Here is a 12,395-nt window from a genome sequence, read left to right as displayed (position 1 = left end):
GAATAAGGGGGGGGGTATTCGTGCGAGTATACGTGCGGAAGCCCATACAGTCCAAACAATATTACCTTTTTGTGAACGGCTGTATCTAGTTTTTAAGATCTCTAGTACTCTAGTAGACAGCTTATAGGTCAACATCGTTTACACCATGCATGTTAATCCAGGAATTCCAGTGTGGTAGTTAGTTAACCGGCCATGTTGTAAGTATAGAGGAGTGGCTTTGAAGGCAGTCCAGGGGGACCATATGGTTTCAAACAAGGTTGTGCGTTCCAGTCTCGCCAATGTGAGTTCCTCCATTAGACATAAGTAGTCCACTTTATGTATCTATTCTGTAGTTGAAGGTACCATGGAAGTGTTCCAGTATTTAGGAATGAGGAACTTTGCAGCATTCAGTAAGTGCGGCAACAGGGATTTCCTGTACCTTGCGGGCGGTGTATCCGACAGGTGAAGTAAGCAAGTCCAAGGGATCAGTAGGAGAAGGTTGCCCCATTATAGAGGCAATGAGGAAAGTAACTTGAAGCCAGAAAGGTTTGATCTTAGGGCAGAACCACTATATATGACCATGGGTGCCTGCGAGGCCACATCCCCTCCAGCATTCTGAAGAGTGGGACGAGTGTATTGCGTGGAGGCGGTCCGGCGTATAGTACCACCTCGCAAGCAGTTTGAATGAGGCCTCTACTACGTATGTGCTGATGGAGGATGAAAAGTTAAGGCTGAGGTTCAGTCAGGGTGGTGCCCAGATCTGCCTCCCAGTGTGATATATATAGTGGGTCTTGGAGTGTCCGAGAAGAAAGCAAAGTTTTATATATTTGAGACAGGCCATGTGATGGATAGCAAAAAGTTTTCCTGGCACACTCACAAGCTAGCATGTAGAAAAACTTGTCTCACACTAAGGTTAAAAACAGAGGTTTGGATACACGGGCCATGTGATGGAGGGTAGGATTGCGACAGTAGGTTCTCCAACGGATGTAGGTTTTTAAGAGATCTGAGCGGTTGGGGAGAGAGAAGACGAAGTGATTTAACTGGCGATACCGCCAGTTATCAAGAGGTCTGGTACCAAACCTTTGCATTTGTTGCAGTGTAATAAAGCCAGGAGTCTTGTATAACCTCATGTAGCAAAACAGCAAAACAAATGATTATCCGCGCTATAGTGCTCTGCCCCAATCTACTCAAAAACACTCTATTGACAGCTGCAGAGATAGAGAGAAGCTATATAAACTTCTCCCACAATATATTAAACAAAAGACACTGCGCTATCTTTAATATTATAAAACTCTAAGTGCATATACTTAGTGACAATTATACAACATGTTCACTCCAACTTATATATAGTCCATATAAAAATATTCCCAAAGTTGATGTGATTAAAAATAAATGTGATGAAATCCTTGTGTTCACTTTCTTTACATCAGTGAGTCAAATAATCATTGTATATAAAGTTCCACAATCACTCGTGACTTCTGTGCTTCAATTCCTCGTCAATTAATCACCAGTGATCCACCTCCAGGTGCACAAACACTAGCACACTCACCAGATAATTCTGACCACCCAGTGGTCTTCAAACGCTCTGCAAAATTCTCTGGTGTCCGTTGTCTCCCTCACCACTGAATCACCAACAGCTGAAAATGATGAGTCTGCCCGATGTCTCTCCCAAATCTCTCTTATCCGCTCAAAATAGAAAACCAAGATGGCACATAGTGTAAAACTGCTAGATGATAGTTTATTTATAAAAACCAGAACACTTACATTTAAAAGAGTTTTTCAGAGCTGTAAAAACATAAAATCGGCTTGTATGAGCTCAGCTCTGTCTCCTCCACTCCATTCACTAGCGTCAGCGTGTAGCTCCTCCCCTACGCGTTTCATCCAATGGACTTTCTTAAGGGTAGCATACACACTGACTATCTCCTTTTATATTTACCCAGATACCACAGATACAAACCCAGATACCACCTTTGCAAACCTAGATACCACATTTGCATACCCAGATATCACATTTACATATCCCGATGGTAGTTTCCTTTGGTCCGTATATACGAATCTACCATATCTCTATTACCTAATGTGTATCTTAGAAAATCCTTAACTAAAAACATCCTACTATAAAAACATGTATAATATGAGATTCGAGATCTACAACCCCCTAGATGGTACTATAGGTCATTGGGATCTTTAGGCTCATAAATAAACATAAATTAGCATTAACCCCTCATGATAGGTATTCAAATTAACACATATTCATTATCTTACAGTCAGCACTATATGTCATTGGAAACTAGTAGACCCATAATTAAATTAACATAAACCCCTGGGTTTTCAGGTTACCCTACGTGTATTACCTTATTATTTCGCCATTAGAAATCAGAAACTATGTTCCAAACCTCCCATCAGATGTCATTCTATGCCATTTAAATCTAATGGGCCCACACATGAAATATACCGTTATCCTCTGATAAATAAATCGCATAATAACCTCACATTTAACATAATATTGGCCATCTTGCCAGCATGGCAACCTAAAGATAGCAAGGCAGAGTTTCGTATTTTTATCCCGGAAACTAAAAATTATTATATCCTTCACTCTCCAAAAGAGGGAAGGTGGATAGCAAACAAAGGACTTATATATCAATCTCCAGTGATTTCCCCCTCAGCTGTTACTGATAAAACAGTTGAGGTCCAATTCAACATTGAAACCTCTAGGATACATTGTATCCAGCATATAGATCCATTTTGTCTCATTCTGTGAGATCATTCTAGTTCTATTAATACCTCTCCATTGGCTGAATACTCTGTCCACTCCATAGGAGAAGGGGGTGGTAGGAAAAGGGATTTTTAATATTAGTTCGGTAAACCTTACACCTAAAGAAACTAAGGTTGTAGATCTTGGTTTAAAATTCGCCCCAGTTAAGAATTTAAATACATTTGATTTTTTTATAGACTTAAACAAGTTTGTAAGGAAAATACATTTAAAACGATATTTCTCCTCGTTACCCGGACCAAATGTGAGAGCGAATCAAGGAGGGATAAGGGAGGGGTATAAACACACTCCCCTGAAAAATAATTCTACAACTAATCCAAAAATGTATTCAAACCATTTTATAGAAGTTTTTAAGAACTTAGTCGAGAAAGATATCAGAGAATTGAAGGTAGATAAACGAAGGGACAAAGAATTTATTAGTGAAGGTATTAAGAGCTTGGAAGAAAAAAAGAATATTGTTATAAGACCTGCTGATAAGAGAGGGGGGTAGTTATCATGGACAAAACATTTTATGAAGAATAAATGCTGAGAATCCTAGCAGAAGAAGGACCTTATATTAAACTGAAAGGAAATCCCACAGATGCATATAAAAAAGAACTGATAGGAATAGTTAACAAAGGGTTAAAAATTGATATTTTAAATAAAAAAGAGTGAAGCTATTTAATCCCCTCAGTATGTAGAATTCCTGTAATATATTTTTTACCTAAAATGCACAAAAATCAAAAACCCCCCCCGGGGAGACCCATAGTTAGTGGGATTGGATCCCTTCTATCTAGGGTGGGTGAATACGTTGATTTCTTTCTTCAGCCTATGGTTATTGAGACTAAATCATTTTTAAAACATAGCAGAGATGTAATAAACTCCCTAGCAGTATTTGGAGATAGTGGCAGCTTCATCTTTGTTACTATAGATGTTGTGTCACTATATACAAATATTCCACATAAATTAGGAATACAGGCCACTAGGTGGGCATTTGACACATTTGAAAGTCCGTGTTGCCCAGCGACAGCCCCAAAACATCACTGCTCTAGAGGAGATCTGCATGGAGGAATGGGCCAACATACCAGCAACAGTGTGTGCCAACCTTGTGAAGACATACAGGACACGTTTGACCTCTGTCATTGCCAACAAAGGATATATAACAAAGTATTGAGATGACCTTTTGATATTGACCCAATACTTATTTTCCACCATAATTTGCAAATAAATTCATTCCAAATCAGCCAATGTGATTTGTCTGGATTTGTTTTCTCATTTTGTCTCTCATAGTTGAGGTCTACCTATGATGCCAATTACAGGCCTCTCTCATCTTTTTAAGTGGGAGAACTTGCACAATTGGTGGCTGACTAAATAGTTTGTTGCCCCACTGTACGCCAAGTGTCCATAAACTGAAGTTTGTGAAGATGTGACTTAAAGGAGAACTATGAGGTGAGTGCTTTTCACTCACCTCATAGTTCTAGCCGACCTGTGACAATGAGACTGTCACAGGTCGGATCAGTAGATCGGGAGGTGAGCGAACACATACCGGCATTCGCTCACCTCTCGATCCTGTCACGGCTCTCTGCCGTGACAGGGGAGGGGCTGGATTCCCCGCTCCGATCTGCCAACGGGGGGGGGGCGGGTACAGCCTCTAGATAGGCAGAGCCAGCTGTCAGTAATGCAGCTGGGCGGATCCCGGCACAATTGTCGGGATCCGCTTCAGCTGCGGCATCTTAGTATACTGCGAGCGGCAGCTCGCGGTATACTGCGGCGTCTCAGCATACTGCGAGCTACAGCTCGCGATATACTGAGCCTAGGGTGATGGGAGGACGCTAGTTTGTGTCCTCCCGTTACCCTAAGGAGAACTATGGGGAAAAGGCTTAAACCCATAGTTCTCCTTTAAGATTAGAAATTTGTCTATGGGCGGTATGCGAGCCGCCAGATGAGGAGTCTAAGGACGGGTCCATATGGACGTTAAGTTCCCCCGCAAATATCGTTATACCCGCCTGAAATTCTGCAAGGGAGTTTAAAAACATGATTTAGAAACGAAGTCTGGAATTGATTTGGGCCGTATATATTCGCCAGGGAGTACATCCGCTGACCTATCACCCCTCGTAGAAATATGGATCTCCCGGCAGAGTCTATTTTCAATTCGAGGAGGTTGAGTGGGAGACGTCTGTGCAGTCCGATGGCTACGCCACTGCGCTGACTAGATGGTAAGAGTACTGTAGTACCACATGGGGTATTGACGGGAATACAGTTTAACATGAGAAGTATGAGTTATATGTGTTTCTTGAAGAAATACTATATCCCAGTCTAGCGATTTCAATTCCCTATATAGGGTGTGTCGCTTAAACGGTGTATGGAGGCCACGGACGTTAAGCGTCAGCGCGCGTTCAATGTGCGTCACAAAGCCATCCATGGCAGAAGAGAAAACTTCAAGGGACAATGCAGTACCCGCGGTACTTCCCAAACCCACCAAGGACCCCGGCGCCGGCGTACAGGCCGCACAAAAATGGGGGAATGAGGGGAATCAGCAGAAAGCAGCCCACAGCCCTCGCAAGGTAACGTGCGTTCCTGCATTCCATGATACTCCGCTCACACCTCCCCACTGCTTCAGGAACAGGAGACTGTCACAGGCAGAGAGGGACCCCAGCAGTACTCACGACCCCCGCGTCTAAAACACCACAGCAGAGCGACTCGGAGGAGAGCTGCACATGTCTGGTCTGCAGACAGCCACCCTGAGGAAAGGTCTCTCGGTTTGCCTGAGGACGGGACCGCATGGTCTCGAAACGTCGCTAAGGAGATGTGTGTTATCTCAGTCAATAAACAGCATTGACTTTAATATCATGGAGTGCGAGTGACTACTTTAGTCGATCTACCCTGAGGAAAGGAACGCCCCTTCCGCCCGGCCGAACTATGCCAGGCACCAGAACTCCCCACAGGAAGTGACAGCTGATGAATAGGGCGCCTGCCCTCAACGAAAATGGCATCCGCGAACCCTCCGGAGGCCGCAACTCAGGTCGGGGGCTCGATTTTCGGCCGCATGTTACCTCAGACACCCTCACACAGCCCCCGCATGTAGAGGTAACGCCACAGAGGGTCCAGCAGACGGCCGACACCGACTTACAACCCACATTGCATTCATGAGGTATGGGGAACGGGGGAGGAGGGTAGAGAGACAGACAGGGGCCCAGTGTAATACTAAGCTGTGGCCCCCGCCACAGGACCCGGACCCTCACAGCACGTCGCCCACACGGGGGACTGTCAGTCAGAGAGCCATCCATTAGGTAGGGTCCACCCGCACGTCCCCAGCACAGGTCCATACATAACATACCAAGCGAACTCCCCCAGTATCACTGCCCGACTCTAGCAGCACGAAGGGGAAACCTCACCTCAGGACGTGCAGAAAATGGCGTGAAAACGCCCCCGACCGTAGTCGCGGCGCCACCAGCCTGTGTGGGCTGCTGTGACTGTCAGGCCAAGACCTCCAGTCATATGCATCCCACCAGGCCAAAAAGCCCACAGGCGTCGAGATATCACCGTCGCAGCCGAACCACCGTAGCGGGACTGCATGCGCTCGTTGGTCGCACAGGGGAGACTCCAAGGATCTATAATCATCCAGCATGTCGCCCTGGCGACACTTGCTTGTAGAAACAGCAAAGAAAAAGGAGGAAAAGAAAACAGAGAAACAGAGACATTTTTTTAACTCCTGATGCTAGGCAAAAAACTAGAGACTTGTCAGCAGGTGGGGGGTTGGGCCACCAGCAGGGGCCGTCCCTAGGCTGTCTTTGTCTTTTGTGGTGTGCCTAGCGTCCTTCTCCTGCAGGTGGCGATATACCCTACAGCAGGGCCCAAAAGGGCTGGAAATTTGGGTCTCCAAGTACCGGTCCGCGGACCAACTCCGGCCCACAAGCCGGTACTATGTGGCCCGCAGCCAGCTGACATGTCAGGCACAGGATCGCAGACCGCGTACCTGACTTGCGGGAGCAGCTCCACGGTTTGTATCTGTGTCGGATGCAGACCGCAGAGCAGCTCCGGTCAGCTCTGGCTTCCTTCGGCCGAGCTCTGACAATTCTGAGCTCCGGCCGAAAGAAAGGTCTGTGAGCAGGATCTGTGCCCTGGTTATCTGGGATTTATGTGTGTGGGGGGGCTTATAACGGGGGGGAGTGTATTATTTTTTGTGTGCGGGGGGAATTTTATTATTATATTTGTGCAGGGGGGTGGGGGGGGTGTAACATTGTTGAGCAGTGTATTATTGTGGTTTAAGCTGGCCATACACCTTACAACCATTGCACGACTTCCGTTGTGCGATGGTTGTAAAGGTCATTAAAAACTTGTACGATCTGCCCATCTTGGACAGGCAGATTGCCTTGCGATCATCGCAAGCCCTCCGCGCTGAGGGGGAGGGCTTCCGATGATTGCAGTGCTGAGCGGGCAGTGTGCGCCTGCGCACACCGGCCCATGCGGCATTCGTCTTTCGACCACGCCACCAACCCGCCAAAAAACATACGATTTTCGGCAGGTTTTCCAGCGTGCTTGGAAGAAGAAAGTCGTACAACCTTACAGTAGAAGCGGTCGCACGCTGCCCATACACCTGCTGATTATCGTACGATCGCGGGATCACCCGCGATTATGGTACGATAATCGTCAGGTGTATGGGCACCCTTAGTATATGTGTATATTAGGCCCCATTCACACCTACAGTATATTTCAGGTGTGATTAAGATTCCTGTGTCAGTAACTTGCGTTTTCCTGCAGCAGCAATCCCTAATCTGCCGTTTAAGAGCAGCAACTATCAAAGGATAAGAATTATCATAAGATTATTTAAGAGGGTGTATTTAGGGGCGGAGTTAAGGCCGGAGCAGGGTAAGGGTTAGGTGGGGCAACTGGTGGCTAGTGAATATTCGCTCTGCTCTGATGTCTTATTTTCAGCTTAATATGGGCTCCGTTTCTTCCCCTGTCTCCCTTTGGGAGGTTCACAAGGCCACCGTCAGAACTGATCAATTTGGCGTCCTTTCTTAAAAAGACCAGGGATGGCAGAATAGCTAAACTGACCAGTACTTTGTCGGATTTGGAGAGCACCTGGATGTCATCGCCCTCTGCGACTTTGAAAACCCAAGTGGATTCTACTAAATTGGAACTTAACTTACTTTTGAATGACAGAGCAGAGAAGGAGTTGCGCTGGAATAAACAATTCTTTTACATGCGCACAACTAAACCTGGTCCCAAACAACTCAAAATGTTACCATCTCAAGCACGTGGTCAAACTCTGTAACCCCTCAGATCAGGTTACTGCTAATCCATCTAATATTGTCAAATTATTTCAGGAACACCTGGCCTCCGTTTACGCTACTTCCTCTCCCTTCAACCCTATTGCTGCTGATCACCTTTTTCGGGGTCTTCACTTTCCCCTCCTTCTCCTCTGCCGTCCATGACTCCTTGGAATCTAACATCACTGACACTGAAGTTTTGGCATCAATTTCCTCTCTTAAATCAAATAAATCCCCGGGTCTGGATGGCTTCTCTAATCTCTATTACAAGAAATTTAAAGACATCTTGGTTCCCCATCTTACGCGCCTTTTTAATACCATGAAATCAGGTTCCTTCCTCCACCCGTCATCACTTTCCGCAAATACTGTATAGCTATGATTCCGAAACCTGCTGATTTCATTGATGTTGCCAATTACCGCCCAATATCCTTACTAAACACAAATATTAAACTTCTGGGGAAATCCTAGCAGACAGTGTGAACAAAGTTTTGTGTTCTCTCGGGGATCAGGTTGCGTTCACTCCCTCTCGACAGGCTGGGGACAATGTGCAGAGGGTGGTCCACTTAGTACATCTCATGCAACAGAGGTCACTTCCAGGTTTCCTCTTATCATTAGATAGTCACAAATCGTTCTATACGTTATCCTGGGAATATCTGCATTATGCTCTGACGAGATGGAACTTCGGACCCTCTTTTCGTACATGGGTCTTTGCACTGTACCATAATCTCTCTGCGCAGTTTATTAATATGGGTCACCTCTCCGAAGTCTTCCTTATCTCACGAGGCAAGGCTGCCCTCTTTCCCCAAGTCTATTTAAATTGGCTATTGAACCTCTGGCTATGCCAATTTGGGATACCCCTTCTGTTCGGGGAGTGAAAGTTGCGGGCATTCCCTTTAAAATCATCTTGCTTGCTGACAATATTCTCCTATCTCTTACCCACCCTCTAATATCCTTACCCTCTCTTTTTTCTGTCTAGGAGGCCTTTGGGAACTTATCGGGTCTTGTTGTCAACCGCTCTAAATCTCTTGCTTTGAATATCCCCCTTTCATGGCAGGACATAGATGATGATGAATGGACTCCACAATCTCTTCCTTAACTGGGAATACCTCTTTCCTCTTCCCATGACTCCCTATACTCAGTAAACTATATATTCCTTTTCTGTTCCCCGAAAAACCTCTTATCTTCTTGGACCAACTTGCCCATTTCCTGGTTAGGCCGTGTCTATGCAGTCAAAATGACCCTACTTCCCAAATTGCTTTACTTCTTCGAGACCCTTCCCGTTGCTTTTTCCCATTTTGCTCTACGATCCATGCAATCATCTTATGTCTTTCATTTGGCACAACAAACGTCCTAGAATAGCATGGAAGGCTATGATTTGTCACCGCCACCAAGGCGGCTTGGGAGTCTCTGATCTAGTAAAATACTATGAAGCTGCACATATTGCATCCATCTTTACCCTCCATATGCAGGTTAATCCACTCCCCTTTGGACTTTTTTGTAAATTCCATATGCCGTGTCTCCTTCCTCCATCCCCTGGGTCCTTAATATCCCCACATCTCCCCCTTACTAATCTTTTAGGGAACCTTATGTTCCAGCCGGCACTCGGGAGTCCCTCCGCTTTTGCCTGGTGGCACACCCACAGTTATACCACTGTCTACAGTTTTTTGCGTGGCTCAGAACTACTCTCGTGGGAAGCTATAGCGGGCCAAATCTCAACCTCCCTCTCGGGAACTCTTTCGTTATATTCAAATTAGACATTGGGTTCACTCCCTGCTACCGTATTGAGTCAAGATGGTTCTAGCCCTCTTACCGTCTTTGAACGCATTTGTCTCAAAAATTCGTCCTCAATCCCCAAACCTTATCTCATAACTGTACTCTCAGCTCAACTCCTTGCCTTCCACTACCACTCATAGATATGTTGCGAATTGGCATCGCGACCTCCATCACACTAAACCTTTAGAGGATTGGTCTTCCATATAGGATGCAATTTCCAGGTGCTCTCGTAATATTTTAACCCAAGAAGCTGCCTACAAGGTACTATCAAGATGGTACCTAGTTTCTTCCCAACTTCCATCATCTACAACCAACCTACCATGATACCTGCTTTCGAAGGGTGCCCCACAGTGGGTGACATTATGCACATTTGGTGGACCTGCTCTTTCGCAGACCTCCTTTTGGTCCAAAATGTATAGGCTCCTTTATACTATCGTTCACATATCAATACCAAAAGATACTTGGCATCTATCCTCACTACAAAATACCACAACTAAATTGGCCCCAATGGCAATTGGCAAACTACATTTTTCTAACGGCCAAACAAAACAGACTATGCCTCATTCATGGAAAAAGCAGGCCATTCCCTATGCTGAATTCCATCAATGCATGCACGTTTTTTTTGTGAATCAACACCCCTCTAGTATTCTCACTGATATAGCAGGCTAAACTGTGGACTAACATGTATACCAACTGTAGCAGTATGCCTAAGGAAAACCTCAGGTAAGCGCCAGCTCCCATTAGCAGTAATGTCTGCCATGGCGAGGGGCCCCAAAAGGTACTCACAACACCGGCACCAGAGGATTAAAGAGGGTCCCCCCTCCCTGGTCTCCATTGTCCCTAGCAATTCAGACAATATTATTGCTGTGGATGGTGTCAGATGCTGACAAGGTCAGTTTGCTCCCTCCCTGTTGCAAAGATGAATCCCTTTCTGCTGTAGAGGGAGTAACAAGATGGCTGCCATACCAGCCAGCATGCATTACCAAGATGGCCACTGGTGGCATACTGAGCAAGCTCTGTTGGTAGGACTCCTGTCTCATAGCTGGGGCATGTGGACAGGAGAAGCCAAATATTGTTGAACAGAGATAGTGGAAGTGTAGGGGCAAACTGAAGGTACTGCACACACAAAAATCTGGTTGGAAAAAAAACACACATTTTTAAATGGCTAGCATTGAGAACAGGGGTACTGGGAAAGGAGGAGGATAGGGAAAGAGACTCTCCCCACCAGTAGCATCATGCATCCAATGAAGGAAATGGGGAATGTTCACTGACCCTTGGCTTTGCTCACGTCAGATGACTGACCAACTTACCCTCCCGGGGGTCTTCAGGGATGGGTCACACCAGTGCAGATATGCCACTGGACCTGTATAGCACCCTGCAGCCAAACCAACATGCTGGGTGCCTAATGCAAGATCCATTCCCTAAAGTGACTTTACAGGCTAGCCCCACAGCTTTAGTACTGTGGAGTCTGGGAATGGTCGTCAAAGCTGCTGCTATGGGATACTGATCTGGAAGTTTTGAGGTTGGCGCCATGGTCAGGCACAGCCAAAAAGTTCTTGATTGAAGAAACGCAGACAAAAGGCAACTAAACTATCACACATCTCCCTCGAAAGAGAGGAGACATCCATCACATAAGGATACTAGCAAGAAACTGAGGATTTCCTGGAGTGGGAGGGGTTATTTGAGTGTCCTCACAGCTCTGACCAGTGTCCAGTCGCCAGTTGGCCAGTTGATACATAAAAATTACCCAGATGCCTATGAATTGCCTGTGTCATGTACCGTACGATCAAGAAATTCTCTTAAAGTGAAAAGCATTCCATTCTCTGCTTCTTTTGTTTATACAAGCTCATTTTCTATTCTATATTTAATCACCCCTCAGAATAATTTTTAGAGTGGAATTAATAAAGATTTGCACTTTTTATAAAACTGATCTCACTCTGTATACATCACTTCAGTTTAGATTCCTCTATCTATTTACCATACACAGCATGTAGCTATTTACATATAATCCAGTAAGAGGAAACATGTACAGTACTTCAAGTAATCTGCCTAAAAGGCCTACAATAACTCTCCATATGCAATTTATCTCTCTCTATGCTAACAAACTGCAGGGGGCTGGGTTATCCATTCCTTTAGATTGTTGGATCTTGTGATTTAATTGACAAGGGGCAAAAGGCTCTACTTTATCAGCTGTCCCAATGTTCATGCTTGCAAACTTGGCCAAAATCCTCTGCTTCTGCCTAAGAAGTGGCATAGAACCCATGAATGAAGCAAATCCAAATATCATCTCTAGCTACCTATAACAATTAATATTTTTTGGAACGATGTCTATTTGCCTCCTTGATCATCATCGAGATGCTACTTCTATATCTCACCCAGCAACATGTATGGGAAAAAAAACAAATGTAACATTTTGGATAATTCCATGTTATAAAACGTACAGCTTGTTACTGCTTAACTAGTTCTTACCTCTATGCGTTTGTGAGAGTTCAAAAAATGCTCGCAACAGGCGTTTGGTATGTTCCATCATGCCTAGATAGATTAAAAAAATAACCAAAAACAAGTTTTAAAATTTACAAAATAATAATATCTGTTAAAAAAAACACACACACCAAAGT

At 45.0% G+C, this 12,395-nt stretch overlaps 1 protein-coding gene across 1 annotated transcript in view; it reads right to left on the bottom strand.

Annotated features, from left to right (window-relative positions):
• PICK1 (protein interacting with PRKCA 1) overlaps positions 1-12,395 on the bottom strand; it is a gene marked incomplete at its 3' end in the record, with an annotated part of 316,855 nt that overhangs the window by 83,822 nt on the left and 220,638 nt on the right. Inside the window, exon 7 of the mRNA XM_018569440.1 lies at positions 12,247-12,309. Coding sequence (XP_018424942.1) covers positions 12,247-12,309 — 63 coding nt within the window. The remainder of the gene's footprint in view (positions 1-12,246; positions 12,310-12,395) is intronic.

This window comes from Nanorana parkeri, unplaced genomic scaffold (genome assembly GCF_000935625.1).
Source record: "Nanorana parkeri isolate BGI_ZX_2015 unplaced genomic scaffold, ASM93562v1 scaffold1336, whole genome shotgun sequence".
Classification (NCBI taxonomy): Eukaryota; Metazoa; Chordata; class Amphibia; order Anura; family Dicroglossidae; genus Nanorana; species Nanorana parkeri.
Note: the sequence above shows the minus strand (reverse complement) of the source record. Positions and strands in the feature narration are given on the sequence as shown.